Source organism: Martes martes, assembly GCF_963455335.1.
Source record: "Martes martes genome assembly, chromosome: 12".
NCBI classification, from domain to species: Eukaryota; Metazoa; Chordata; class Mammalia; order Carnivora; family Mustelidae; genus Martes; species Martes martes.
This window is the reverse complement of record NC_137900.1, coordinates 90,155,590-90,183,562: the sequence shown is the minus strand read 5'-3', so window position 1 is coordinate 90,183,562 and position 27,973 is coordinate 90,155,590. Positions and strand designations below refer to the sequence as shown.

The 27,973-nt window shown below is 51.6% G+C and overlaps 2 protein-coding genes across 3 annotated transcripts; one reads left to right on the top strand and one right to left on the bottom strand.

Annotated features, from left to right (window-relative positions):
- Positions 1–376: 376 nt before the first annotated feature.
- On the top strand, positions 377–7,261 carry TOR1A (torsin family 1 member A). Its single transcript, XM_080819815.1, has 5 exons — positions 377–599; positions 1,032–1,297; positions 2,191–2,366; positions 2,466–2,593; positions 6,619–7,261. The coding sequence occupies exons 1-5, from the start codon at positions 422–424 to the stop codon at positions 6,867–6,869; spliced, it is 999 nt and encodes a 332-aa protein (XP_080675941.1). The 5' UTR covers positions 377–421; the 3' UTR covers positions 6,870–7,261.
- A 2,888-nt stretch (positions 7,262–10,149) lies between these two features.
- TOR1B (torsin family 1 member B) lies at positions 10,150–15,893 on the bottom strand. 2 transcript variants are annotated; one of them, XM_080820454.1, is made up of 6 exons: positions 15,729–15,893; positions 15,415–15,472; positions 14,532–14,797; positions 12,974–13,149; positions 12,413–12,540; positions 10,170–11,668 (listed from the first exon to the last, which is right to left on the bottom strand). In XM_080820454.1, exons 1-6 carry the CDS (start codon positions 15,867–15,869, stop codon positions 11,427–11,429), a joined length of 1,011 nt encoding a protein of 336 aa, XP_080676580.1. In that variant the 5' UTR covers positions 15,870–15,893; the 3' UTR covers positions 10,170–11,426. The 2 variants fall into 2 exon arrangements, with proteins under 2 accessions (XP_080676579.1, XP_080676580.1); XM_080820453.1 differs by lacking the exon at positions 15,729–15,893 and having other exon boundaries at positions 10,150–11,668; positions 15,415–15,687.
- Between the last annotated feature and the right edge of the window lie 12,080 nt (positions 15,894–27,973).

Genomic DNA, 27,973 nt, shown 5'->3' with positions numbered 1-27,973 from the left:
ACGGGACCTAGACCAGACATGCGACATCAGGTAAAAACTAAGGAAAAATGAACAAACTTTCGTTGTATCAATATAGGTTCACTAATTTTAACAAATGTAACATACGAATATGTTAATAATACGGGGAATTGCGTGGGAAGGTATAGAGTTATACAGTCTTCATTTTTCTATATATCTAAATTCGTTCCCGGAAAATAGTCTTTGAAAAAAATAGTCTTTGAAAAAAAAAACGGCCTCCGGCGCTCACCTCCCGGAAGCCGGAAAGGGCTCCGCCCGACACAAAGATGGCAGCCGCGAGGGCGTAAAGAGACCCGCCCCGCACAAAGATGGCGGCCGCGGCAGGGAGGAACCGGAAGCGCATTCTGGCAGTAGCGCCGGCCTGGGGCAGCGCGAGAACGCGCAGGGAGGCGCGGGTCCGGGCATGAAGCTGGGCCGGGCCGCACTGGGCCTGCTGCTGCTGGCGCCGTTGGCGGTGCGTGCGGTGGAGCCCATCAGCCTGGGACTGGCCCTGGCCGGCGTCCTCACCGGCTACATCTACCCGCGTCTCTACTGCCTCTTCACGGAGTGCTGCGGCCAGAAGCGGAGCCTCAGCCGGGAAGGTAGGACGGGCGGGGCGAGCGTCGGAGGCGGGGGTCGGGCGGCCGGCGGGGGTCGGGCGGCGGGCGGGGGCCGGCGGTCGGGGGTCGGAGCCGCAGCCGGCGCGGCCCGGGCGGGGTGGCGCCCGGCTCAAGGCCACGACCACGGACGGACCGGATTTGGCCGGAGACCCGAACAGGGGGGCCGCGGCCTGGGCCGCTTCCTCCACCGAGAGTTTCGCTTCTTCCCAGCCAGAGGCAGGAGGGGCGGTGGGAAGTCTTCCCGAAGGGGCGCCGGGGGAGGCCTCCAGGCCCACCGCCACCTGCGGGCCCAGTGCTGACCTGCGTAGGGTTTCAGCCCGCGCTCGGCGAGTTTAGCATGTTCTGCGGCTCACACGGCCTGGACTTCGCCAGACGCACAGACGCTCCCTCCCTCACTAGCTTTGTTTCTCCCAGCGCTGCAGAAGGATCTGGACAGCAAGCTCTTCGGACAGCATCTTGCAAAGAAAGTCATCTTAAATGCTGTGTCCGGCTTCATAAGCAACCCGAAGCCGAAGAAACCCCTCACCCTCTCTCTGCACGGGTGGACGGGCACGGGCAAAAATTTTGTGAGCAAGATCATCGCGGAGAATATTTACGAGGGTGGTCTGAACAGTGACTATGTCCACCTGTTTGTGGCCACGCTGCACTTTCCACACGCCTCCAACATCACGCTGTATAAGGCAAGAGCAGAATTTTGGAATCCTTCCTGGATGATGCTGGGGTGGCGGTGTCTTTGTGGGGGGGGGGGTGGGATTTGGGAATTCCGTGTTGGAGTGAGTGAGCCCTGAATCTTCTCTTCTACACGCGTGGGTTCCCTTTGAAAGGTGTGGAAGTTAGGGAAGGTTTGAGGTTGTGTGGAATGATTACACCTTCCGAGCTCCGTGGTGGTTGCTGAAAACGGGCTCTGTAGGAATGCTCTTTGGTAAGTGGGGTTAGACACGGATGTCATCACATCCAACCTAAAGATCATCACCTGTCTCATTTTGTAAAAGAGGAGACGTTTCTAGAAAGGCCTGAGGTTGTTCGGCCAAAGCGTTGCAAACTGCTTGTACAATTTAACTCACTGATTAATAACAGCCTGGGCTTTGGCGGCAGACACACCTGGCTGTGAGTCCTAACTCTCCCGCCTGGCAGCTGTGTAGTCTTGGGATTGAAGAAGGCCATTGTACACGGGATGCCTATCAACGTCGCCATTTTAATGACAAGGACCAGCAACTCAGTGACACAGCACCACTAGGATATCCACACAACAATCAACGTGGGGCTCTGGAACCAGGCAGAGCCGGGTCCACATCCCAGCTCTACCGCATACTAATTTCGTAATCTTGGGCAAAATGAGGAAGCTCTTTGCCTCAGCCTCCTTATCTGTAAAATGGGTATGATAAAGCACACTGTGGGGAGTTGTGAGGAACCAAGGAGCTTGTGTGTGTCAAATTCTTTGCACGGTGCCATACACCCAGTATCCACTTCGTAAACCGGGCCATCGTGCAAACAGTTGAAGCGCTGATGCTTGCACCACGTGTTTGCTGCACTTGCTGAGAACTTTGACTGGCTTTTGCCCCTTGTCGTTCAGGATCAGTTACAGTTGTGGATCCGCGGCAACGTGAGTGCCTGCGCGAGGTCCATCTTCATCTTCGATGAGATGGACAAGATGCATGCTGGCCTCATAGATGCCATCAAGCCTTTCCTAGACTATTATGACCACTTGGACGGGGTCTCCTACCAGAAAGCCATCTTCATATTTCTCAGGTAAGGTCGGGGCCGGGACCTGCTTGAAGAGCTCTTTGAGCCCAAGTCCGTGGGCTTCGGCACAAAACCTAGTCCTCACTCCCCGGAATTCTGTTGTAGCAACGCTGGAGCCGAAAGGATCACAGACGTGGCTTTAGATTTCTGGAGAAGTGGGAAGCAGAGGGAGGAGATCAAGCTCAAAGACATGGAGGCAGCCTTGTCTGTGTCGGCCTTCAATAACAAGAATAGTAAGTGCCGGCGTTCCTAACCCGTCACGTTCGTGGTCCTGCGTCCCTGAGCTGTAGGTCCTCGGCATGGCCGTGGCCTGGGAGCTGGCTGGCAGTGCCGATTCTCAGTCCCTTCCCCGATCTACTGTGGCAGAATTTCTCAGAAGACTCTGTGTTAACCTTTAGGTGACTCTCCGTGTTTTCTTTAGCTAAATCCTTTTCCTTTATGGAAGAAAAGCAGCAGGTGAGCAAGGAAGGCTGTGGGGGCGCCTCCAGAGGAGAGGATCTGTCGGGTCCCTTCCTCCCTGTGTGTTGTCCTGGAACTCTGAGATTCTGTGCACGAGATCAAGAGCCAAGCAGCAACGGGCCTGTGTTCTGCACTGGGCGCCGTGTTGAACACTCTACCTGCAGATTTCCTTTGATCTCCACAGTAACTCTTGGGGTAGAAACTGTCATCGTCCCCAAGGAAACAGAGGCCTAGAGGGAGCCGCTTGCCCAAGGCCACCCAGCCTGCCTAGTGTCTCTGGTCCCCAGAGCCTGAGCTTTTCGCTGCCCAGCTCGTGATTTTGCTGGTGAACACACACACCTTTGACCTTGAACCCTTGGTGGTGAGAACTCCCCACGATGCAAAATGACTCACCCGGTAATCGGGGAGCCACGCAGGCTGACCGTTACCATTTAAGTCTGCTCCATTCAGGTTCCTTCTTGAGCTTAGAAAACAAAAGTTCTCTTTTGAAACAAGAAACTTCTTCTACTGTAGAGATACGTGAACAGTATGGGGCGTTGTGTGTCCGTTTGTGTAGGCAGAATATTACTGATGAAAGCCAGGATATTTTGTAATCCGTTAGGTGGTTCGTTGGCATGCCGAACAGTACACACATGCACTTAGAAACCTTAAGCCTGAATGCTTTAGCAGGTGAGGCTGGTAGCCTGGGACCCACGTTCTGGGAAGTTACAAAGAGTTCCTGAGTATAAGCTTCGGAATCAGGCAGACTTGGCTCAGCCATTTACTGACCGCGGCCCCAGGCAGATGGCTGAACTCATTCATTCATTCCACAGGTGTTCATTGAGCACCTCCTCGGTGGCAGGTACTGGTCCAGAAACAGGGGACGTAACAATGAACAAAAAGCAAATTCTCATCCCAATAATAATAAATAAGGAAGGAAAGGCATCAGATGATGGATTTCTGTATCTGTGTCAAGGTAGAGATATCTCTTCCTCTCCAGTAGGTAAAAAATAAGTCAGTGATGGAGGTTTGGGGGTGCTGGAGCGAGGCTGGGCTGCAGTTTTCAGTGGAGCGCTCAGGGATGGCTCACCGTGAGGGTCACACTTGAGCTGAGCCAAGGACTGAGGGAGTGAGCCATGTGGATACCACAGGGAACAGCATTCCATCAGAGGAAACAGCACATGCAGGGTTACCGAGGTGGGGGTGTGCCCAGGGTCATTGTGTGGACTGCGGCAGCCCAGGAGAAACAATGGGATGGGGGTTGGATAAGAAGCAAGGCTTGCATTGGGGGTGCTGGTCATCGAAGGCCTGGACGGCCCTAGGGAGGCTTTGGGTTTGACTCCCAAAGGAGGAGGGAGCCCCTGGGGTGTTTTGAGCAACTGTGTCATGTCCAGACTTAGTTTTAACAGGACCACGCTGGGTGCTGGGGGGAGAATAGACTGAAGGCAGCCGAGGCACGGACTCTGGGTAGGAGCTGTGCAGCTGCTCGGGCGACAGACGCTGGTGGCCTGGTCTCTCGCGCCACCAGTAGAATCGGGGGACACAGCGGGATGAGGATGCGCTTTGAAGGGAGAAACCTCCAGAAGGTAGAACAAGATTTCCTAAAGGATTGGTGCGGGAATGCGAGAGCACCGACTCAGGGATCCCGCTTGAGCTGTGGAAGGGTGGCGCTGCCATTTCGGGGGACAGAGTGCAGAGTTGCAAGTATGTCCGGCCGGGTGCGAGCTGGAGCCGTGAGCGAGTCACCCCTGTAGAGATGCGGGGCAGATGGCTGGCCATTCCAGTGGGGTGCGGAGGGGGGCGCCAGTGGGGCAGTCAGGCCAAGGGTACAAACTGGGGAGCGGTTCGTAGATGGTTTTTCAGGAGACCCCATCTGAGATCATTGTTCCGCCAGAACACTCTCCCGATGGTCGGTTTCTTGTCGTGCTGGCTCCTCCCAGAGGTCACCTCCTCAGCCGGGCCATGTCTGCCCACTCTGGCCGAGTAGCCTGTCCTCCTTGCCCGCTCGCCCCATCTCGGTGCTCGGAGCCCCCGGCACTATCTGAAATCATCTGTGTACTGCCTTGTCGGGTTGTGAACCCCTGAGGGCAGCGTCCATGTCTGCCCAGGGCCCAGGGCTTCCCGACGCAGAGCAGGCCTTCAGGAAAGGAGCTGCCGCCCCTGTGACCGCTCGGCCGTTTGTTTTGTTTTCTCCCACGGCCAGTGTCACCCCAGGCAGGCAGTGAGATCTTCATTGAGCGCCAGTTGTGTGCAAAGCGCTGCTGGGAAAGGAAAGCGGATGCTCTGGTTATGATTTGGAATGAGAAATATGTATTTGCTCTCTGTCTTCGGGCGCAGATCTAAAGCGCTCAGAATTTCTGAAGGGATAAGAGCCATAAAGGTGTTTTGTTTTTGTTTTTTGTTGTTTTTTTTTAAAGATTTTATTTATTTATTTGACAGAAATCACAAGTAGGCAGAGAGTCAGGCAGAGAGGGAGGAAGGGAAGCAGGCTCCCTGCCGAGCAGAGAGCCCGACGCGGGGCTCGATCCCAAGACCCTGGGAGCATGACCCAAGCTGAAGGCAGAGGCTTTAACCCACTGAGCCACCCAGGCACCCCCATAAAGGTGTTTTGATATTCATAACAGAGCGGCTAACCACACCTGAGCTTGTGTTGATAAGGGGCCTTTGGAGGAGCATCTAAAGGGCATAGTCTGGTTTCCCGGGGAACCAGCCATGTGACTGCAGGGTTCCAGTCCATCCCGGACCGCTGGGGAGAGGGCAGGAGTGGAGGTGGAGTGAGTCGCCAATGGCCAGTGACTTGGTCAGTCATGCCTGTGGGACGAAGCTTCCATAAACCCGCAGAAGGATGGAGTCCAGAGAGCTCCCAGGTTGGACACATGGAGAGTTGGGGGAGTGGTTCTCTGGGAGGGGGCACGGAAGCTTCATGTCCTTTCTGCATTCCCTGCCCTAAGCGTCTCTCCCATTGGGCTGTTCCTCAGTGGTGTCCTTTAGCTGACCTGAATTGTCGCACACCCAGCTGGTGTCGGAGAATTGCTTGGTGGTGTGAAAAAAAAAAAAAACGAAAAACGCCACACACTTTGGAATTGGTGTCAGAGCGAGACCAGGATTGAGGCCCCAGAATGAAGCGGCAAAGGGGAAGGGAAGCCACTCACCCCTGGGAGCGCTGGCTGTGATCCAGCGGGTGGGTGGTCGTCAGGAGGGGACACGTGCCATGTCCTTCTGGGAGTCCCAGAGGGGACGTGAGTGTCACGGGGTGGGTGCCGAGCCAGCACTCGGCCCCGGGTGAAAACACCCAGCAAAGGCTGTGCCCCATGGCCGCACCCGAGCGCCGTCTTCACGGTATGGCTCCGAGGGTTCGAGTTCCGGGTCCCTCGGTGCGCTGTGTGGTTTGGACGTGCGGGGGGCAGTGGTGGGTTTCTGGCCTCTTGCTGTCCGGTGAGTCCCAGGTTCCCCAAGGAAGGAGCAGCTGGGCTTTCCCTGGGCCCTCCTATCTCCCGGCACTTTCTCTGAAACTCTGCCAGCCTGGAAAGTTGGTCCCCGCTCCCTGCGCGCTGCTCCGCCTCTCTGTGTTCCCAGCACTCTGGGCGGGCGCGCCTCTCTCCCGCTTCGGATCTGTAGGTGCATCTGAGAGGCCGCCCCCGAGCCCGTGGCTCCTGTGCTTGGCTTCCGTGGAGGCACTGAGCTCCTGGGTTACACCGGACCCACGAGGTGGCGGGCTCCGCCTCCGGGTCTGCCCCCCAACAGACACCCAGTGGACGTGTGTTGGATGGATGGGGGGTCAGGTGGACAATGACGAACACCACCTTTCTCTTTTTCCCAGGTGGCTTCTGGCATAGCAGCCTAATTGACCGAAATCTCATTGATTATTTTGTTCCCTTCCTCCCCCTGGAATATAAACACCTAAAAATGTGCATCAGAGTCGAAATGCAGTCCCGAGGCTTTGAAATTGACGAGGACATTGTAACCAAAGTGGCCGACGAAATGACGTTTTTCCCCAAAGAGGAGAGAGTTTTCTCTGACAAAGGCTGCAAAACCGTGTTCACCAAGTTAGATTACTACTATGATGACTGATGGCGGCCTGGAGTCTTTGCTTCGAGTCGGAGGAGAAGGAACTCAGCACTTGGCTCTCTTCCTGGACCTCCCCCGGCTCTGTCCTCCAGAGGAGGACTGAAGGAAATGCTTCTTGTGGGACAGGACGGGAATTTTCCTGGGCCGTTTTCATCCAGTGAAGCTTGATGGCATCAGACCCTGCAGATCGTGGACTTCGGAACAGCCCCCGGAGCCTTCAGCGGAGGAAGCAGCCGGCTCCCAGTCTGCTCCGCCCAGGGCTCATGATTTTTTAAAAAATCATGTTTTAATTTCAAGTGTTTCTGTTTCAAGGAAGGACGTCTTAAGTTTTACTGGAAATGTAGTAACTTTATTTAAAATGGTTTTTAACATTATGAGAAACTTTTCAGACTCTACGTTGCTGGCTTTGTGTTTTTTGTTTGTTTTTTTTAAAGTTCCTGTCACCATATCGTGTACCGTGGTGTCTTTACTGCAAAGAAGTCCAGGCCCGGGTCCTTGGCACGTAAGTCCCTAAAATGGCATAACTGGGGACCGAGGCAGGAGCAGTGATCAGACCTGTCACGGGCTAACCATCACGAGGGGCACTAAAGTGTTTAGATAAAAGCACGAGTGTGTAACAGGGGACACACTGAGGCGAGTCACAGAGAAGCCTTTCCAATCCCCTTTCCAAGGGTTTTGATCTCAGTAACATTGTGGACTGTGGGACTAGCAACATTGTGAACATTTATAGAAACAGAGTTTCCTCGGAAGCGAAGTATTTCCAGCTTCTCGCTTGCCAGGCCTTCAGCCTTGCAAAGGAGCACCCTTCTCTGCTTCCCATTCCCGAACGAGCCCGACAAACATGTCGTCTGGCAAGTTTGGCCATATTTTTAGAAACTCTACTTGTTGCTAGTTCTTGTTAATGAGAACTCCTAAAACTTAGAAAAGTTAAACTGCCCGCCCCCCTCCCAGTCTACCCTGTGGATGCCAAGAACAGCGTTTTATAACTACAGGAGAGCTACCATTTTACAATGATACTGTGTATAACTTGTGAATACATCTTTGCAGGAGGGATAAAACCTCCACCGTAGGTCTTAGGTGCTTCAGCTATGAATGAAGCCCCAGCAGGTGCAGTGCAAAGCCTAACGCAGGGCCTCTGAGCATCCCGATGGCTCTCACTCTTTGCTTAGCAGCACTGGGCTTCACAGAGCTCCTGACACCCAGCCGTGGAGTTCAAGTCCAGAGACACAGCCTCAGCGGAGGTGCCAGCGAGGCATACAGAGCACTACAGGGGACTAGGCGTACCTTGGTGTACGCAGCACCCATGTGCGCCTGCAGGTGGGGGGGAGCTCCTGTGGGCTGTGGCACCTAAGTGCTCACAGACCCGTTTTTTGCAGGCCCAGAGGACCAGCTGGCACCCGGCTGCCACAGGACCCCTTTGTCTTGTGGGACCTGGCCCCCGGAGAGGCTCTTTAAGGGCGTCCAGGCCTCCTAAGCTTGGATGGCTGCAAGTGTTGGAAGTTTTGTTTTCAGATTTATTCATTCATTTGAGAGAGAGCAGGAGCATAAGCAGGGGTGAGGGTCAGAGGGAGAGGAAGAAGCAGACTGCACTGAGCAGGAAGGCTGATGCAGGGCTGGATCCCAGGACCTTGAGCTCATGACGGAGTGGAAGGCAGACAGACGGTAACCGGCTGAGCCACCCACGTGCCCCATGTTGGAAGATTCTTGATGTGGAGCAGAAGCTGACCTGTTGACCTGTCGCCAGGGGTCGCAGATGGGGCTGATGACTTTCAGATGTCAGCCCCAGCACCTGGGCGCCCCTCCGGAGGGAACACGGGAGTCCCCTGACTTCCATCTGGCAAGTTCAGTCTTTGTAGATGAGGGCGGAGCGGAAACTGCATGAGGCTGGGAACAGACCTGGAAAGTCCTGTCTCGGCACTTGAGCACCTTCAGCTAAAAAATGGCGGGAGCAGGTAGGATGTTGGGTTTGAGCTCTCTAGAAAGTTGCTGGCTTGTCCTCAGTCCTGGAAAGGGGGTTGGTGTTAACGATCCACCCACAGAGAAGAGGCCCGGTGGACTGCGCTTGAGCAAGGACCTCACCAGAAGGTGCGGGCTTCCAGCTCGGAGCCCGGCCTTGCTCGGGTGCAGGTCAGAGGGAAGCCGTTTTCCCACTGCCTCAGTTCCCTTCCTATGTCAACTTCAGGAGGTAACACTTGCTACAAAGAAACCCAGCTCTCCCTGGAGTTTTCATCCGGGGAACTGTGGCACAGAACCCATCACCCAATCCAGTGTCACTGTGTGCGTGGAGGGGGGGGGGCAGCCCTGAAGGTAAATACTGGCCACGTGACGCACAGACTCTCTGCCAGCTGGTCCGGGGTGTGGTGCGCCTGACAGCCCGAGCTGCTGGACAGCCTTTCTCCCAAGCTCGAACTGTTCAGAGTTACCGAATAAACTAGGGAGAACAAAAAAGTTTGTAAGTGACACGTCACAGGATAAAATGCAGGCTTTATTTCATATTCAGCAGGGCAGTTCAAGTTCCTGTCTACCTCTTAGACAGGGTGAAGGAGGATGTGGCCAGTCGTGGCCTCTTCCAGGTACAAGTCCAAAGGTGGCTCACACGTGGTGAGTGAATTGCATCACCGTGAACCAGGAAAAGCTCGTCTCTCCCTGACCAGACACTCGAGCGGTTAGGAAAGAGCTGGAACTCAGCTTCAGGGCCAGAACAGGTACAAAAAATGTTAAGCCTTAACTGGGCTTTTTTGTGTGTTTTTAAATCTGAGGGAGCGCGAGCACACAAGAAGGGGAAGCAGCAGGCAGAGGGAAATGGAAATGCAGGCTCCCCGCTGAGCTGGGAGCCCGACGCGGGGCTCGATCCCAGGACCCTGGGATCATGACGTGAGCCAAAGGCAGAGACACTTAACTGACTGAGCCACCCAAGCGTCCCTTAACTTGGCATTTTTAAAAGACTAAAGGTGACCCTCTGGAAGGCACTCCCGTGTCATGAAGATGTTCCTTCCTCATCTCACATATAACCACACTGCACACTGTTCTTCTCAAGGGTCTGTGGTCACGTCACAGCTGTGACACTGACACACACACACACACACACACACACACCCCAATTCACACGGGCTGGAATCCGTCTTATTTCCCGGTCACCAGCCCGGTCCAGCCAGAGGGGCGCTCGTCCTCAGGGGATGCCCGGGACCAGCTGCATCACATGGACTTCGTCTGACCTCCAACTGTGACCAGTTATTGCCACGCACTGAAGGATAAAAATGCATAGTTTTGTTTTTTTTTTTTTAAGATTTTATTTATTTATTTGGTAGACAGAGATCACAAGTAGGCAGAGGCAGGCAGGGAGAGAGAGGAGGAAGCAGGCTCCCTGATGAGCAGAGAGCCCAATGTGGGGCTCGATCCCAGAACCCTGAGATCACGACCTGAGCCGAAGGCAGAGGCTTTAACCCACTGAGCCACCCCGGCACCCCTTTTGTAAAGAGTTTCTGATAAAAGGCAATTACTCCATCTTTTGGTGTCCTTCCCATATTTTAAAATAAGCCGCGTCCTGTATTTTTCTGTTATCCAAGATTCACAAGTAAAAACATCATAAAAAACATACATATCCTTGAGAATTCTAGCATTTCTGGTGTCCAGTGCCTACACTTCTTTGGCAACGCAGAACCCGCTGGCTGACCGCTCTGGCACGTGGCATCCACGGAGACCGAGCTCGTCCTATGGATTTCAGATGATTCTCTGGAGTAAAGTGAGGAATCGACCCACGCATAAACTGTACCTGACATCTCGCCGCGGGAACAGAGGCCTCAAATGCAAAACCGAGGGCCTCATTCCGATTTGACTCTCGTGATGAGGTGCGTTGGGGGCAAACCTAGCAGCGCCTGAAGTTCAGGAGCAGAAGTGGTACCGGGAAGACCAAAATCAATACCAAGTGAGAGAAGGCAAAGGAATTCCAGGACCAGCCAGAGCAACGCACAGACCGTGAGGCAGCCGGTCCTGGGCTGCTGCAGAGGCCTCGGCTGGAGACCCCATGCCACAGGCAGCTAGGTCGCCTGATCGAGGATGCTCCTAGTGTGCAGGCCCGCATCTTCCTGGACACTGCCTGTGCCTGAAGGTGCCACCGATTTCAAGTGAAAAGCCAGTGAACACTCTCAGAGGTTTTTAGCAGGTGCAAACCGAATGCTCCCAGGTTGCCACAGGGCCCTTGCACTCCCTGAGTTAGAGCTGCAGCTTCTGAGGTGTGGGTGCTGTGGGGTCAGAACAGGTCCTAGATCTCACACAGCTGTTTGCAAGGCACTTCTGTCAAGGTCAGCAAGGGGGCAAGGGGTGGGATTTTAGAAGTTCATCGTCCGCCGCAGTTCACGGATGGATGGCTGTCCAGTCTAAGAGGACAAGTACACTCAATAGATTAGTGTCTGTTCAAAACTCAACTCTCAGAAACTTCTACGTCCCGAAAGTCCACAGGTGCAAAGTGTAAACCCCACACAGGGCTTCAAAGTGCTTCCGGAAGGCAAGACCCTCACTTACTGAGCTCCCAGCGGCCTCTTACCCTGCTTGAGTCAGAGGTCAGTGAAAATTCAACCGTGACTGCACTGTCTTGCAGCCCTTGTCTGAGTAGATTTTCTCGCTTTTGGGGGAAAATGTCATTTCCTCTGCCACTCTGGTGACAATGTCCTCATCTATGACAGAGCCGCGGGCCCTCATCTCCGCCCGTATACACATCTTCACGTGTCTGTACTCCAGGGGGAGGAAGGGGATAAAGTAATCGATGAGGTTTCCGTGTATCAGTCTGCTGTGCCACAGGCCACCTGCAAAGCAAGACACAGGTGGGTCTTCCCATCGCTGTCCCTGTCACTTGGCCAAGCTCACTGCTCTTACAGAGCCCATTCTGATCCCAGCCCACAGTACATTCTTCCTCTCTCTACCCCCTCGAGATTCTCTTTTTATCAAGCGTGCAACAAGTCTGTTAAGGTTACCCCCACTAGGGTCACCTGGGTGGCTCAGTGGGTTAAGCCTCTGCCTTGGGCTCAGGTCATGATCTCAAGGTCCTGGGATCGAGCCCTGCATGGGCTCTCTGCTCAGCAGGGAGCCTGCTTCCCCGCCCCCGCCCCCCCCAACCCCGCCCCGCCTGCCTCCCTGCCTACTTGATCTCCGTCAAATAAATAAATAAAATCTTTAATTTTATTTATTTTTTTTAAGATTTTATTTATTTTTTATTTGACAGAGATCACAAGTAGGCAGAGAGGCAGGCAGAGAGAGAGGAGGAAGCAGGCTCCCCGCTGAGCAGAGAGCCCGATGCGGGGCTTAATTCCAGGACCCTGGGACCACGACCCGAGCCGAAGGCAGAGGCTTTAACCCACTGAGCCACCCAGGCGCCCCTAAAATCTTTAATTTTAAAAAAAAGGTCACCCTCACTACCTGGCTTCTGTTACGGAACGTCCCTACTTCAGCGAAGCCAGAGAGGCACAAGGATTCAGAGGCTTTGTAGAAGGTGTTAAGAAGGAGGGGGCTCCGCTGGCAGGGTCGGGGGTTCCTCGGCCTGGGAGACTCACTGTGTTTATTGTTGAAGACTCCGACAGACAGCACGGCTTCCAAGTCCTTCAGCTGAATGTCTTCCCTCTTTCTTCCCGCCCGCCAAAAGTCAAGGGCAATGTTTGTTATGAGGTCCCCACCAGCATTGCTGAATTTGCCAAAGAAGCAGAGTAAAAATTACATGGTTAAGATTCTGTGTCCAATTAAGAATCATACCTGCTCTGAGGTTTCTTCTTAACTGGAGGAGTATTTACGAAGTGCTCCTGACAAGGACAAAATAAGCGTCTGCCTTCACAGAGCTTGAAATCTGCTTTTTGAGAACTTGAGGCACAACGCTGACTTCTGATAAGCCTCGGACGCATGGGCAGGTCACGAAACTGCCTGTTACCAGCAATATCTAATTCACTTTCTCAGGCCCTCCCACTCCTTGCCACGCCGATGGTAGCAACCGCGAAGTAAAAGAAATCAACAATTTACTTTCGCCAGGCACCTTTGTCCCTGGGCAACAGAAAGCGGACGGTTGCCAGGACCTCCTTCTAGCACCTCCCTTGTGTGCCCCCAAGAAACCACCACACGCTGACCTGAGAAAGATGAATATGGCCTTCCGGTAAGACACACCATCGACCTGCTCGTAGTAGTCTAGAAACGGCTTGATGGCGTCGATGACCCCGGGGTGCAATTTGTCCATCTCGTCAAATATGAACACGGAGTTCGCACACGCACTCACGTTACCCCGAATCCATCCTTGTAACTGGTTCTAGACCAACCATAAAAGAAAGAGGGTGCAGAGGCTCAAAGGAGGTGCTGAGGGGAGAAGCACAGCACGGCTCCCCCGCTCCGCGAGACAGCAAATCGGGGCTCTCTGGGCCTTTACAAAGAGCTCTCGGAAACCGCATCCTAACCTCCGTGCACTGGGTAACAGCTTTTCCATAACTGTATCTGTAAAAAGTGGAAACTGACAGGAGAAACACGTCTTTGCACCTTAGCACCTAACTCAAGTAATGTGCAGAGTGTGACTTTTTAAAGGTATAAGACGAGCAAGGAACATGAATATTCATCGGCCACGGTTAAGCAGCCCATCACGTCAGCTCACCGTGGCCTGAAGGCAGACAGACAGAGGAATAACCAACTGGAAACTGAAACGGGCTCGCACAGTGCCCCAAACCAGTGCCTGGACTGACACAGTGAACAAAAGAAGTGGTATTTCATGGAAAGCATTTTGCCCTATGCTTTCCCAAGACAAAGACACCCAAGCAACAAGTCCTCTACCCCAAAACGTGAAAGGCTCTAGAAGCCCCCTCATCTAATTACTGTATTTCTAGAGGTTCATGAAAGGATTTGGAAAAACAAGAACTATTCCTTCTTTTCAGCAATCTTTGGGCTCAGTCTGTGCGGCCAACAGCCACTTTCACTTTCCTTTCGATTCAGTTTCTGTTTCTCATTCAGGTCCTCCCCCAACAGCAGGACTATTAACCTTTACAAGGACAAACCCAGACAACGTAATGTAAGTTAAATGTAGACAGAATATCTCCAAAGGAGGAACGGGCTTAAGAGTCAGTTCTTTGGGGCTTGCATTTGAAAAATGAAAGCAATGCCAAGGATTTGGATGTAAAGAAAGAAAATAAAAGCTACTGGGTGGGGGCGGGATCCTCTGGTCTACAGCCCTAACTGCCGGGTGCTAACTGCAGATGTTGCGCCATTGGTGGGAGACCTCAATGAAACCACATCAGAACCAGTCATTTAAGAGCGCTCCGCTTCACCAAGGGCTGGGACGGAAACACCAAACACGCTCATTCATTGCAGAACGTGGCTGCCCCAGAAACCTCGAATCTGGAGATTCGGGCCCAAGTTTCTGACTTGCCACAAGGACAGAGAGATTGTAAGGCGCAAATCCCCTCGTGGCTCTGTCTTTTAATGGAAATAACGTTTCCTGCCCCCACTGTATCATTTTGGAATCAAATGAGAAAAATGTTGTAGGAGAGCTCTACAAAAAGCAAAGCGTTACTGGGGACAAGCGTGCCTTAACTCAGTGGGGGCCCAGGGCTACTGCAGTGCAAAGGGAAACAGCAGAGGGCAGAGTTAGCAGGTCACCCAGACCAGTCCGAGTGGCCAGTGGGCGGGATAAAGGGATTCTCTTGCCTGGTACAGTTTTATCTGCTGCTCGTGAGGAAAGTGCAGCGTGGAGACAAACAGGTGGACAAAGTTACTCTTCAGGCCTTTGGGGTGAAGATTTTCTGCCACAATTTGGCTGACAAAATTCTTGCCCGTGCCGGTCCAGCCATGTAAGGAAAGAGTCAGCGGTTTCTTGGGATTTTTGTTGTTCTTGAAGCCCGTCAGCGCCTTGAGAATCACCTCTGTGGCCAGATGCTGCCCAAACAGCTTCTCCTCTAATTCCAGCTTGAGGGCTGCAAAAGCCAGCCGGAGAACAGAGAGAAAAATACACATTAAACAGGCACCAGAAAAGCAGCACTTTCCCCAGCTGGCCAAAGCGAGAGGCACATATTAGCAAGCGGTCCAGCAGGGCGTCCGCCAAACCCCAGGGCTTGCCCGGAAGTAGAACCTCGGGTTGAAAGTCACACGATGCCACTTCCAAGGATATGCATTAGACAAATGTCGTCTTTAATACTCCAGTGTCTGATAAGGAAGCTAAACGTGTTCGTTCATCCAAGGATTAGCCCTCTCTCGACTGAGCTACAGGCTATGCCCCAGCCACCCCTGCTGGCTTGTAAGAAAACCAAGGGCCGAGTGTGGGCTTTCAGGGTAGCCGCCGCACGTATGGAAACTACTTAATAGGACTGACGTGGTGCAAAGCGCTGGGCGCGGGGCTTTCGCTTCTTCTTACTGTACTCGCAGGGAATCCGAGGCATTTAAGCAACTTAGGCAGATCTCCACGATCTGGAGCGTGGGTCTCAGAGGGCAGGGCTTCCAGGGCTGGAGGTCGGACCGAGACCCCGTCGGTGCCCCCCGCCCCCGCCCCAGCTCAGGGTGAGCACCACGCCCCTCGCGGGCAGACCCGCCCTACCCGACGCGTTGAGCCCCTGCTCCTCGGGGCAGCACTCGGCGAAGCGGCAGTAAAGTTCCTTGTAGGACAGGTAGCCGGTGATCAGCGACGCGGCCCCGATGGCGATGCTCACGGTGATGGGCTCGAACGCCGCCACCGCGTGGACCGTCAGCAGCAGCCCCAGGGTCACCGCACGTCCCACGCGAGCAGCCAGCCACATCGCCCCACTCAAGAGCCCGCCAGCCTCCCTGCCGTACTGCCCGCCAGCCAAGAGCCAGACCGGACTTCCGGCTACGTCACTTCCGCCCCACAGGCCCCCTTGCCCCTCCTCCTACCCCGGGACGGCCATACTGGCGGAGGCGGGGCTCTGTGCCGCCATCTTTGTGCGGGGCGCGAGAGCTGTCCGGTGCTTCGGCCTGCTTCTCACCGTTCTGTGTCCTAGACCTTTTCCGAGCCCCCACACTTGACTTTGTCATCCCTCCCCCTGGAGCTGCAGGGAGCCTTCCCGTGTCTGCCCACCTGCCTGCCTTCCTGAGACAGCCGGTCTGCGCTCTGGCGGCCCCGCGCGGGGACGGCACGAGGAGTGCTGGGCTCCGGCGCACGGACGCAGCCGCAGCCCGTCGTGGCCTTGCGCGGGCTGCGAGGCCGGCCCGTCGGCGGGTGCTGGGAGGACAGCAGGGAAGCCGCGGGAGTCGGTCCTGGCCGCGCGCGGCCCCCCGGCAGGCGGTGGGGAGGGGCCCCGCGCGGAGCGGTGGGAGGAGCCCGGGGCGCGGGGCGCGGGGAAGGCTTCCGTCTAAGCCGAGAACTCGGGAGCTCCTCGAGCGAGAAGCGGGGAGTGGAGCGCTTGCCCGGGGAACAGACAGTGCGGCTTGGGGGAGTATGTCCCACGCTGGAGGCTGGCGAGGAGGAGGACGCGGCGCTCGGGGAGGCTGGAAAGGGAGACCCTGCAGGCGTAAGGAGTCCGCGCTCTGGGCCGGAGGCCATGGGGAGCCACAGAAGATTGCAGACGGGGAGCGGCGGGGGCAGAACAGAGACCACCCCGGCTGTTGGGTTCGGTGAGGACACTCGTCCGGGTGACCTTGGCGCAGGCTTTCCTGAAACGGGTTGAGTTTACCGGTCAGCCCGCCGATCGACGGACGTTTGACGAACACTGGCTCAGTGTCAGATTCGGTGCCCCACGCTGGGGCACAGCGGGAGCAGGGCGGAGGCCCAGGCCTCAAAGAGCTCTCGGTCTGGGGCGAGGGCGACAGACGGGCGGCAGGTGGGTTACCGCCAGTGCGGTCAGTGGTGTGACGTGGGACGCCCAGAGGAGGCACCTTACCCGTGGGCGGGTCGGGGAAGGCTCTCCTCCCTATCTCAGTTGAGACCTGAACAAGGAGTAAAATTGTTGTGGGCTTAGATTCCATTGGATGTGCTAGAAGAGCAAGGTATCATCTTAAAATCTTGATGCATTAGACAGGAAATTGGGTCTTTTGTAACCATATAAACTTATGATGAAAATGTTCAGTGTCGATCTATGTATGTATGTATGAGCAAACACCACGTGAAGACCCCTCCCTGGAAATCATACCCTGCTTCGAAGGCATCGACTCTTTTTTTTTTTAAGATTTCATTTATTTATTTGGCAGTGTGAGAGAGAGCACACGTAGGCAGAGTGGCAGGCAGAGGAAGACGGAGAAGCAGGCTCTCCACTGAGCAGGGAGCCTGATGCGGGGTTTGATCCCAGGATCCTGAGATTATGACCCGAGCTGAGCTGAAGGCAGACGCCTAACCAACTGAGCCACCCAGGTGCCCCAAAGGCATTGACTCTTCAACGCCATGTTAACTCTGCATTTACTTTAAATAGTTGGTGTTAGGCCCGAGTTTTTGCATCTGAGAGACCACCAAGGAGCCAAGCACCGATGCAGTCACACGAGGGTTTATTCAGCAAGCTTAAGCTTGGGCCCAAGTATACCCGACACAGCAGAGTAGGGACCTGGACCCCGAACCAGATTACAGTCAGGCTTTTTAAAGACAGAGTAGGGGTGGATTTGGCAGTAGGTGATTGGGCCACAACCGCATCCCTATATTCTTGTGATTTATTAATGTTAAGCTATCCTACTTCTGACATGGTTTATTACGACATCAGGCTATCCTACCCCTGACATGACTTATTACTTCATTAAGTTATCCTACTCCTAACACGACTTATTACCTCGTTAAGCTATCCTATTTCTAATTGGTTTTTGGTGTTTTGTTTTTAAAACTTCTGGTCAGTCTTCCTGGAGCCAGGGGTCATTTCCTGGTCACAGAGACCTAAGATGGCTGCCAGGGCCAAGATGGCTATACTTATGTCAAGGCTAGACAGCCTTGGTTTTCTTGACCTCCACAGTTGGTGCCTCCCTTCTGGATTAGTAGCTCCTAGGAAAGGACACACATAAGGACCCAGAGCTTTGTTCTCTGGCAAGATGGCCTCCTTCCTCTCCACCGGCAGCCTCTTTGTTGCCACACCTTCCCTGTATCCCACCCTACACTCCTGCCCTGCCCTGAGGCTCTCTTCTAGACCCCTTCTGTCTCCCTGCTCTCTCCCTGGGTGAGAGGACCCAACTTTCTCCCTCAAGACCCTACATCTGGCTGCACACTGGACACCTCCATTTGGCTATTCTCCAGACATCTCAGTACCCAGACAAACAGAAGACTTGACTGTTTTCTGCAAATGTCCCTCCCCCATGGTCCTTACTCAGGAAGTGGACCCGTCTTCCACCAGCTGCGTAGACCCAAAGCTAGTGGTTGTCCCGGATTCTTTTCTCCCCCAGTCCTCCACTTCTAATCCATCGGCAGGTTGCTGACCCCATGTTCAGAACCTCTCCAAAGCTCTTCAGTCATCATCTCCATCTCCTTGGCCACCCCCAGTCCAAGCCTCCATCATGGATGGCCACAGTAGCCCTGTAGGGGGTCCCCTGCCTCTGCACTCCTCCCTGTCTGTACTCTCCATGACAGAGACAGGTGGTGTTTTTGTAAGGGCCTATTTAGCCAGAGCAGCCCCATCCCGGTTGAACAGCCATTTTGTTGTTTATGCAGTAAAACTTAAATTGACCCTCCCCCCCAGTTATTTAAAAATAAGTCCGGGAATCCAGTCCCAGGTAACAAAGCCCAAATACAAGGGTGGGTCAGGTCAGGTAGAGATAACAGCCGGAATGCAGGGATGAGTCGGGTCAGGTGGAGACATCCAATCAGTAAAGTGCACATACTCTCTCCCTAGCTACCAAGGAGTGTGGGCCCCGCCTTTGGGGGGGGGGGCAATTCTCACCAAGGTGATAGGCTAGTGCAAATGTCTACTATGGGTGAATTGTAGTTCAATTGGCCACCCGTGTGTGACCTAGCATGACTGTGCAGCTTTCTCTGTGAATTGCAATCTCACTGGCCACCTTTGTGTGGCCAGGCTCAACCACATGGCCTTTGTTCTATAAAAGTTAGTCTCTGAGGCAGGGAGGGGTCGTCTTCTCTGTAAGGGGCGGCCCCGACCGGTTGGTTTCATTCTTGATGCTTGGCGCGAATTAAAGCTTTGCTTGACCTTCGCTTGGTATCAATCTCGCTCCTTTGACCATGGACCCATTATTGGGGGACCCAACATTGGGGACCCAACATTTTCACGACAAATGGGATCATGTCACTCCTGCGTTCAACCTGTCCATGGCTTCCAAAAACCCTTAAGAAAAAATCCACCCTTTTTATTCTGACCTCAAAGCTCTACCTGATGTGCCCCTGCCTTCCTCTCAGACCTTCACATCCCACATACTTCCTTGTTCTCAAACCCACAGCCTCGTCTCTCTCCTGAGCATCCCGTTCTTTCTGCCTGGACTCTTGCTTTGGAGTCTCACCTGGCGAAGATCTTTCAGGCCTCAGCTTGAGGCCCACCTGCTCTATCTAAAGTAACCTCACTTCCACCCCTCGTGGCCCACTGTCCCTATCACCCTGTTTGTGTCCTTTTCTATTGTCCACCTCTTGTGCTGGACTGAGGGCTTCAAGAGGGAACTTATCTGTTGTGTTCTGTTTCTCTAGCTCTCAGAACTGTGCAACATATACAGTAGGTGCTCAATAAACATGTTTAACATCCAAGAATAGCACACAAACTCTGATCTGAGGGCCCGATATGCCACGATAGACTAAATGTTCCCATCCCCCCAAATTCATATTCTGACTCTGATGGTTTTAGGAGGAGGGGCCTTTGGGAAGTAGCTGGGTCATGAGAATGGAGCCCTTGACATTAAGATGTTGATAATTGGGGAACCTGGGTGAAGGCTATATGGAAACTCACTGTACTATCTGCAGATTTTCTGTAAATCTAAAATAAAAGGTTTCTTTTGTTTAAAAAAAAGGCAGTTTTGTCTGTGCTACTGTCTGACAATCAGTGATGTTGTAAAAATCATAACCACATGAGCTTTAATTCTTCTAAACTGAAGTTGGTTTGTGAAAGTGTATAAATTGCACTTGATGGACAGAAATGCTCGAAAGAGAATGCAGCATATGTGAAACGGGTAAGTTGTCTATCTCATATCTGTGAAAAGGAGTGAGAGGTGGGGTGTGTAGGACACAGTGGCAGGAGCTCTGGACCCTTCATGCTCTGGCACTGTCCTTGTAGAGAGAGAATCTGATTGGCCCAACCTGGGTCAGATATCTCGACCTTGGATCAACTAACCATGGGCAGGGGTGTTGTGCCAAAGTAGCCCCCAGTTTATACTGTTCTACACATTTCTATGGCATTTTGTTCCCCTAAAATGTGAGTATTTCCTGACTTGTCATTTGGTCATTTATTATGAAGCTGGCCACTAGAATCCATAGAGGGTGGGAAGACGGCCACAAGAGTAGAGGACCTCCAGGCCCCCTCACAAAGAGCTCTCTGGGGGACAAAGACACATTGGAGCCCCAGTGGTGGACATAGCTGAGCCCAACAGTTGCTCTCCAACTACATAATCATCCTCACACTGCTTTGTGCTCCATTCTTGCTCTTTTAAGAAAATTTAAAATTTTTAAAAAGAACATGTATTTCAAATGGACAAAAAATTTCTACCATTTACAGTATATTAGGATACATTGCCTTAGAATGGGAACCTCCAGTACTCTGAGGACTGCAAGATAGATCTAGAAACCTGGTTTCTATAGAAAAATGAAGACTGTGTAAGTCAGATGAGGGAGCAGGTAGTGACAGCCAATGGCTCTTTTTTTACTAATTGCTATAATACCGTCCTTCGGTGGCTGAGGGAGTTTCATATTTTCTTTAGACATTGTTAGGCACCAAAAATCTCATAGGACAACTTTGATGCTAAGTGAATTCTGCCATTTTCCTGGCTCAGATGAGGCTCTTGGGTAAACACTTCATTAGAACTACTACTCCATTCGTATTAATTTTTTGTTACAAATCTTACAAAGGGGAGTGATTCTGGGCATTTAGATCCACATTCTGTCTTAAGGCTGTCTGTTCGGTTTTCATAAATTGTCCAAGCCTGTGCTGGCTGCCGTCCTGTGTCACCGTCACTGGAAGCCGGGTGCCTTCTTCACCCTCCACTCAACCCCTGGCCCCCATGTTCTACCATTCCCTTTACTCTTTCTGTCATCACTCTGACGCAGCATTGCTTTCAGTGTTTAAATTGTTGATTGAAAATATTCAAAACCACCAGCTTGACTCCTCAAGGCTGTCATAAGTTGAAAGAGCGACCAGAAAAGTCTTGAAAGGGTGTGATTCTGCTGGAGACAGGGCTCGGCTCTCCGGTTTCCCTGCAGGCTGAGATTTTCAGGACCAGAGACAGCGCCCCCCTGACCCGCACCTGTTTCCCGGGGAGCTTTGGATTTGACTGTCAGAAGAGGTGAGCCTACCTGTTAGCCTGTGAACCTACCCGAAATTGGGGAGACCTGGGAAGGGAAGCACTAGAGGGTGCTCATGAGCTGCTGGTCTCAACCCTCAGAGAGGTCCATTCGAATCCTGACTCTATCACTTAGTACTTCTGCGACCTTCACAAGGTCACAAAAAATACTGACAACAAAAAAAGTTCAAAAGCTAGATTACTTAAAATGCCTATTGTTTACATTAAGCCCTGTTCTCATCCAAGTCTTATCAGTGTCTATATTATCCAGAGGGGTTCTCCTGGGGTGCATTATGGTCGGTGTTTTCCTTCTCTCGTTTGTTACTTTGCACACAACGATACCCAGTTTGTTTCTAGGAAATCTTAACAGCTATAGAATATTACATATGTGTTTAAACAGCTTTGTTGAGCTAGAGTTGACATGGAACAAACTGCACATATTTAATATATAGTTAGATAAGTTTTAACATCTGTGTACACCTATGAAACCATCACCATGGGGACCATCACCCCCAGAAGATTCCTCTCTCATTTTGTCATCCTTCTCTCTCATCTTCCCTCATTCCCCCTCTTCTGTCAGCCATAAACTGGCTTTCAATCACTGTGGATTAGATATGCTTCTCATAGAATATTGCACATTTTAGAAATAACATTATGTATTTGTGTGTGTGTGTGTTAAGAGCTTTCTACTAAATGCCAAGTTCTGGGTGCGTGAAGTCATTATCTCAGTTAATTCTAAAGCACCTTGTGAAGTAGCAGTGGAAATCTCCATTTTATGGATGAAAGAGTTGAGATCCAGAGAGGTTAGCTAATGTGCCTGAGATGCTTACTACAGGAGACAAGCTGCCCGGGTTCAAATCCTGCTTCTGCTATGACCGTGTGTATGACCCTGGACAGGTTACTGAACCTCTCTAGACCCAGGTTCCTCCTTTGTAGAATGTTTGTAACAATAGTCTTTTTCTTACGGGGTTGCCCTGAGGGTCACTTGAGATGATGAGTGTCAGGGCACCTAACTGAGCAGGGAGCTCCAGCGGGATGACTGAACATGTGGTCATGGCGTGGGATGTAAACGCAACCGGACAGATGTGCAGTGCACGATGGGAACCAGGGAGCCAGTAAAGGGGATGTTGGTGTGGGATTCAAGGCTTCTGGAAATGTACCTCCTTGAAACCTTGAACTCCTGGACCACTATTGTCTGTTCTGTTCACTTTGGAAAGTGCTCATCCATCTTCTAGGACCCAAAGTCTTCCTGCGTGTTGGCAACTGTGCCTGCCCCCTAGGGATTCCAGTAAGCAAGAAAGAGTCGGTGCCGCCCCGCAGGACTCCCCTCTGGTTGTGGGAGTGGGGCACATCCCAGCAATTAGAGTTCAGTGTCCTCAGTGCCATGGCAGGTAAACAATTGCCATTGCCCACTTATAATCCCTTGAAACTCTTTTTAGACTCTATTTATTTATTTAAGAGAGAAAGAGCGAGTGAGAAAGAAAATTCAGGGGAGGGGCAGAGGGAGAGGGAGAAGCAGACTCTTCGTTGAGTGGGGAGCCCGATACAGGGCTCAATCCCAGGACCCTGAGACCGTGACCTGAGCCGAAGGCGGACACTTACCTGACTGACCCACCCGGAGGCCCCTCCCATGAAAGTTTTTCATCCAAGTTCTACCAGCGTCACCTAAGTCTGACCAGCTGCCGCACGGACAGTTCTTTATAAATACAATATTATTGAAAAGCGCCCCGAGGTGTTGCTACTGCTACTGTTGAAACGCTTCTGAAAGGTTTCTGAAGAAGATTTCTCCTCCTCGTGCTTATACGTGTTGCTCTAGTCCCTCACTATTGTTCCCTGGCCGCCGCCAGTCCCCCAGTCAACCACAGAAGGATGGACCAAGGGCGGGCTCTGGAACGACCGGCCTGGCTCGCAAACCCGGCCACACCGCTGCAGGCCATGGGTCCTTAGCAATCACTTATTTCCACTCGAGTCTCAGATGTTCACTCATGAATTCTCTGCAGAGAATTCAGAGTGTTTAACTAAAAGCTGACTTCTTCTCCTCCTGGGACCCAGCCACCTTCTTTGACCTCCCGAAAGGGTCTGGGCCCAAGGGCTGCCAACCCCCTTGATAGCAGAATGCTGTGGGCAGAGGAAATCCGCTGCCCAGAGGGATCACATTGCTGAGGTCCAAATCCAGTGCTGGATGTTAATGGATGGCATCCATAGAGACTGTGGGTTTCAAGCTAAAGAAAACACTGGCACTGGCTTAAGCAGCAAAAGGAAGTGGATCCTCAGGCGTGGGGAGACGCACAGTACCTCACCTAACGTGCACAGGAGCTGGGCATCAAGGGAGGGACTTGAGTCAGGCCCGCAGTGCCCGCCTCTCCCCTTCCTTCTCTTTCATCACCTTTCCTTTGTGGATCTGTCCCATTCTCTGCCCAGCACCTGGCTTTGTGTGTGCTGCTCCAGACACCCAGAGACCACACACTCACGGCTTCTTCTTCCCTCCCCACTCTCAACTTCAATTCCAAACTCCCAGGGAAGGGATTTGATTGCCCCGGCCTGGCTCAGGTGGCCCCTGACCCAGCCAGCTGTGACCTGGGGTGACCTGGGGTGAGACCAGGACAGCATCCCCTGGTATGGACCAATGAGGAAAGGACTGCTCCCCAAAAGAGATCCACCTCTAGTACGGATCTCCCAGTCTCCCCCAGCATGGCCCCCATGTCTGCCCCACCGTTCTCCCTCTGCCCAGCAGCCCTGCTCAGCCCCGTTCCAAACCTAGGTCCTTTCATTCATTCACTCAACCTGAGAATTCTTTCTTACTCAGCCTTTTGTTCCGCTCAGACCCTCAATAGATTGGATGAGGTTCACATACCTGGGGGAGTGCCATCTGCTTTCCTCCCTTTACTGATTCAAATGTTAATCTCATCCAGGAACTCCCTCGAAAACACACCCAGAAATAACGTTTAACCAACTATAGGGGCACTTCATGACCTAATCCAGCTAACACATAAAATTAATCATCGCACCCTTCAAAAGAGACCAAGGGTGACTGTTCTCTTTGCACCTTCAGGCTTGTGAGGGAGCTTTACCCCTGGTGGGGAAGGTGGGGGGTGTCTTGTCAAGAATGGCAGAGGGGCTCAAATTTCACCCTGCTTGCAAATTCACATGCTGGCTTTCCAGGTTCATAGAGGCTGTCAAGGACATGAGCTTCTCAGGTCAAAGATAGGGACTTTGTTACTCCTGGCACAGATGTCAGTAAGTTTTTGTGAAATGAATGGATGTTTGGATGGTCTGCAGTCCTAAGCTACATACCCAGGAAACGGCAGTCACCTAGATCTTTTGGGGGAGCGAAAGCCCCCCAAAGTCAGTTCAAGAGATAAGGTCGAAAACATGACCAATTTGGCTATAGCTGGCAAAGTTGAAGATGTGTGTGCCCTATGACCCAAAAATTCTACTCTTCAAGCCTTTCTCACGTTATGGCACGTGAAGAAAATGAACGTATGAGTGTATCCTACCGGGGTCAGTGGAGGGGCTGCTGGGTGAGGTGACAGCATTCAGGGCTCTGGCTTCCCTGGGCTCTTCCCCACTGCCCACCTGTAGCCCATTCATAGCATACATGGTACAAAGCCCAGCTCTAGAAAAACTCATACATGAGCACAGGAGACACATTTGAGGATGTCTGTTGAGGCTCCGTTTGTAATATTAAATGTTGGAATCAAGCCTAATTTCCCACTGTAGAGTCCTATAGTGGAATATTACGTGGCAGGTAAAAATGGATGAACTTAAACTATGTGTGTGAGTGTCTACACGTTTCAGCAACCAGAGTTGAGTGGAAGGTGGCAAAAGGATGCGGCACGGAACACCATTTATTTATCTACTAAAACGTACATGTGCTCCAACTTCAAGTTACAGTACAAAGCTATAATCAAGACAGTGTGGTACTGGCACAAAAATAGACACATAGATCAATAAAGCAGAGTAGAAAACCACAATTATGTGGTCAATGAATCTTCAACAAAGGAGGAAAGAAGATGCAACGGGAAAAAGTCTGTTCAACAGATGGTGTTGGGAAAACTTGACAGCTACATGCAAAAGAATGAGACTGGCCCGGTTTCTTACACCGTACACAAGAATAAATCCCAAATGGGTTGTGCACCTACCTCTGATCCCTGAACCATAAATCTTAGAAGAGAGCACAGGCAACAATTTCTCTGACATCGGCGATAGCACCATTTTTCTAGATATGTCCCCTGAGGAAGGGAAATAAGAACAAAAATAAACTTCTGGGACCACAACAAAATAAAAAGCGTCTGCACAGCAAAGGAAACAATCAATACCACTAAAAAGCAGCCTACAGAATGGGAGAAGATATTTGCAAATGACATATCTGATAAAGGTCAGTGTCCAAAATATATAAAGAACTGATACAACTCAACACCCAAACCCCAAATTATCCAATTTAGAAATGGGCGGAAGACACGAACAGACATTTCTCCAAAGAAGACATCCAGGTGGCCAACAGACATATGAAAAGATGCTCAACATCACCCGTCACCGGGGGAATACAAATCAAAAAAACAGTGAGCGATGGCCTCACACCTGTCAGAATGGCTAAAATCAACAACACAAGAAATGACAAGTGTTGGCAACGATGTGGAGAAAAAGGAAACCCCATGCGGTGCTGGCGGGAACGTAAACCGGGGCAGCCACTGCAGAAGACAGTATGAAGGGACCTCAAAGAGTTAAAAATAGAACTATCCCTGCAATCTTGTAATCACACTACTAGGTATTTACCCCAGAAATATAAAAACACTAATTCAAAGGGATACAGGCACCCCTATGTTTGTTGCACCATTATTTAAAATAGCGAAATTATGAAAGCAGCCCAATAGATAAATGGATAAGGAAGATGTCACACACACACACACACACACACACACACACACACACGGTGGAGTGTTATGCAGCCATAAAAAAGAATGAAATCTTGCCATTTGCAACAACATGGATGGCTCTAGACAGTATTATGTTAAGCGAAATAAGTCCGAGAAAGATAAATACCATATGATTTCACTCATATGTGGGATTTAAGAAACGAAACAAAATGGAACAAGAAAAGGAAAAAAAGAGAGAGGGGGACAAACCAAGAAAGAGACTCTTAACTATAGAGAAAACTGCTGATCACAGAGGAGAGGTGGGTGGGGGTGGGTGAAACAGCTGGTGGGGATCAAAGAGTGTATTTATCATGATGAGCACAGAGTAACGTATAGAATTGTTGAGTCAGCGTGTTAGACTCCTGAAACTAATATAATTTTTTATTACAATTTTTATTTTAATTTCAGTGTGTTAACTCACTGAAATTAAAATAAAAATTGTAATAAAAAATACGTATGTGCTACACGTTGTTTATGGATACATACACGTTTAAAGTTAAAAACAAAACGTGGCAAGGAATTGATGCATTCCAGTTTCAGCACGGAGATGACTTTGGGGGCGGAAGGCCAAAGGAATGGGGCTTGGAGCTTTCGTTTTATTAAAGATACAGAGAGCTAAAGGGACTACTATAGCAAAATGTTATTTCCTTCGATGAAATAGTTTACAATTAAATATGAGAGTTCAAGTGGCCTCCAGGAGGTAGCTTGAACACATCTGGAGAATCTGGTAGCCCGAAGAAGGTTGTATTTTTGTCCACGAGGGAGGGGCTCGAAGGCATTGGTTTCCCCAAACCTTGCCTCACCTGGAGGCTCTTCAGAAGGAGGCTGATGTAGTTCCCAATTTTAACCACTAGATGGCGCCAGTAACTCGAACCAAGGGAGAAGCTTGGTGGTGTTTGTTTGTTTGTTTGTTTGTTTTTGCATGTCAGAGGCAGAGGCAGAGAATGTATCTGAGAGCAGGAGAGGCGGATAGAGGTAGAAAGCAACGCCCGGGAAACAAAAGGACCCCTCGCTGACGCAGCAATCCCATTCCATGGTGTTGATGAAGCATCTATTTCTTAATCCTCGAAATTATCTAAGACGCATTTCTTGGGCATTAACAGGGGTCCAGGTCCTACCCCCACGTCTGACTGATCGCATTTCACTCCTGTCCACTGAGTGACCCGGAGGTGTATTACCCTCTGGAAGGTGGAATGATCTGTTTTTCGTCTCAAGCGTCTGGACTTCGGCATAAAGACCCTGCTTCTGACCAGCAGTGTGATCTCGGGGGAATATCTCAACCTCTCTGGGCCTCAGTTTTCTGATCTGCCAACTGGGATAGTAATAGTGCCTACTCTGGACTGTTACGAGGTTAAATGAGGTCACACACATGGAGCCCCTGGCACATAGGCCTTTGCCAAATGGAAGAAACATTAGGTGCTAAAACCCAAATCACTCTAAAGTGAGTAATTCCAGGGGTGCCTGGGTGGCTCAGTGGGTTGAGCTGCTGCCATCGGCTCAGGTCCTGATCTCAGGGTCCTGGGATCGAGCCCAGCATCAGGCTCTCTGCTCAGCGGGAAGCCTGTTTCCCCCTCTCTCTCTGCCTGCCTCTGCCTGCTTGTGATCTCTCTCTGTCAAATAAATAAATAAAATCTTTAAAAAAAAATAATAAAGTGAGTAATTCCAGGGAGGGAAGATGGGAAGTCAAGCCAGCAACACAGAGAACAAAGTTTAATGCTCTCCCGAGGGAGGAAGATAGTCCCAAGCACCCAGCCATGGGGAAGGAGAGTCGTTGGGTTTGTGATGAATGTGTAAAAGGAGCAGCTGGAAACCCCTAAGGTGGGG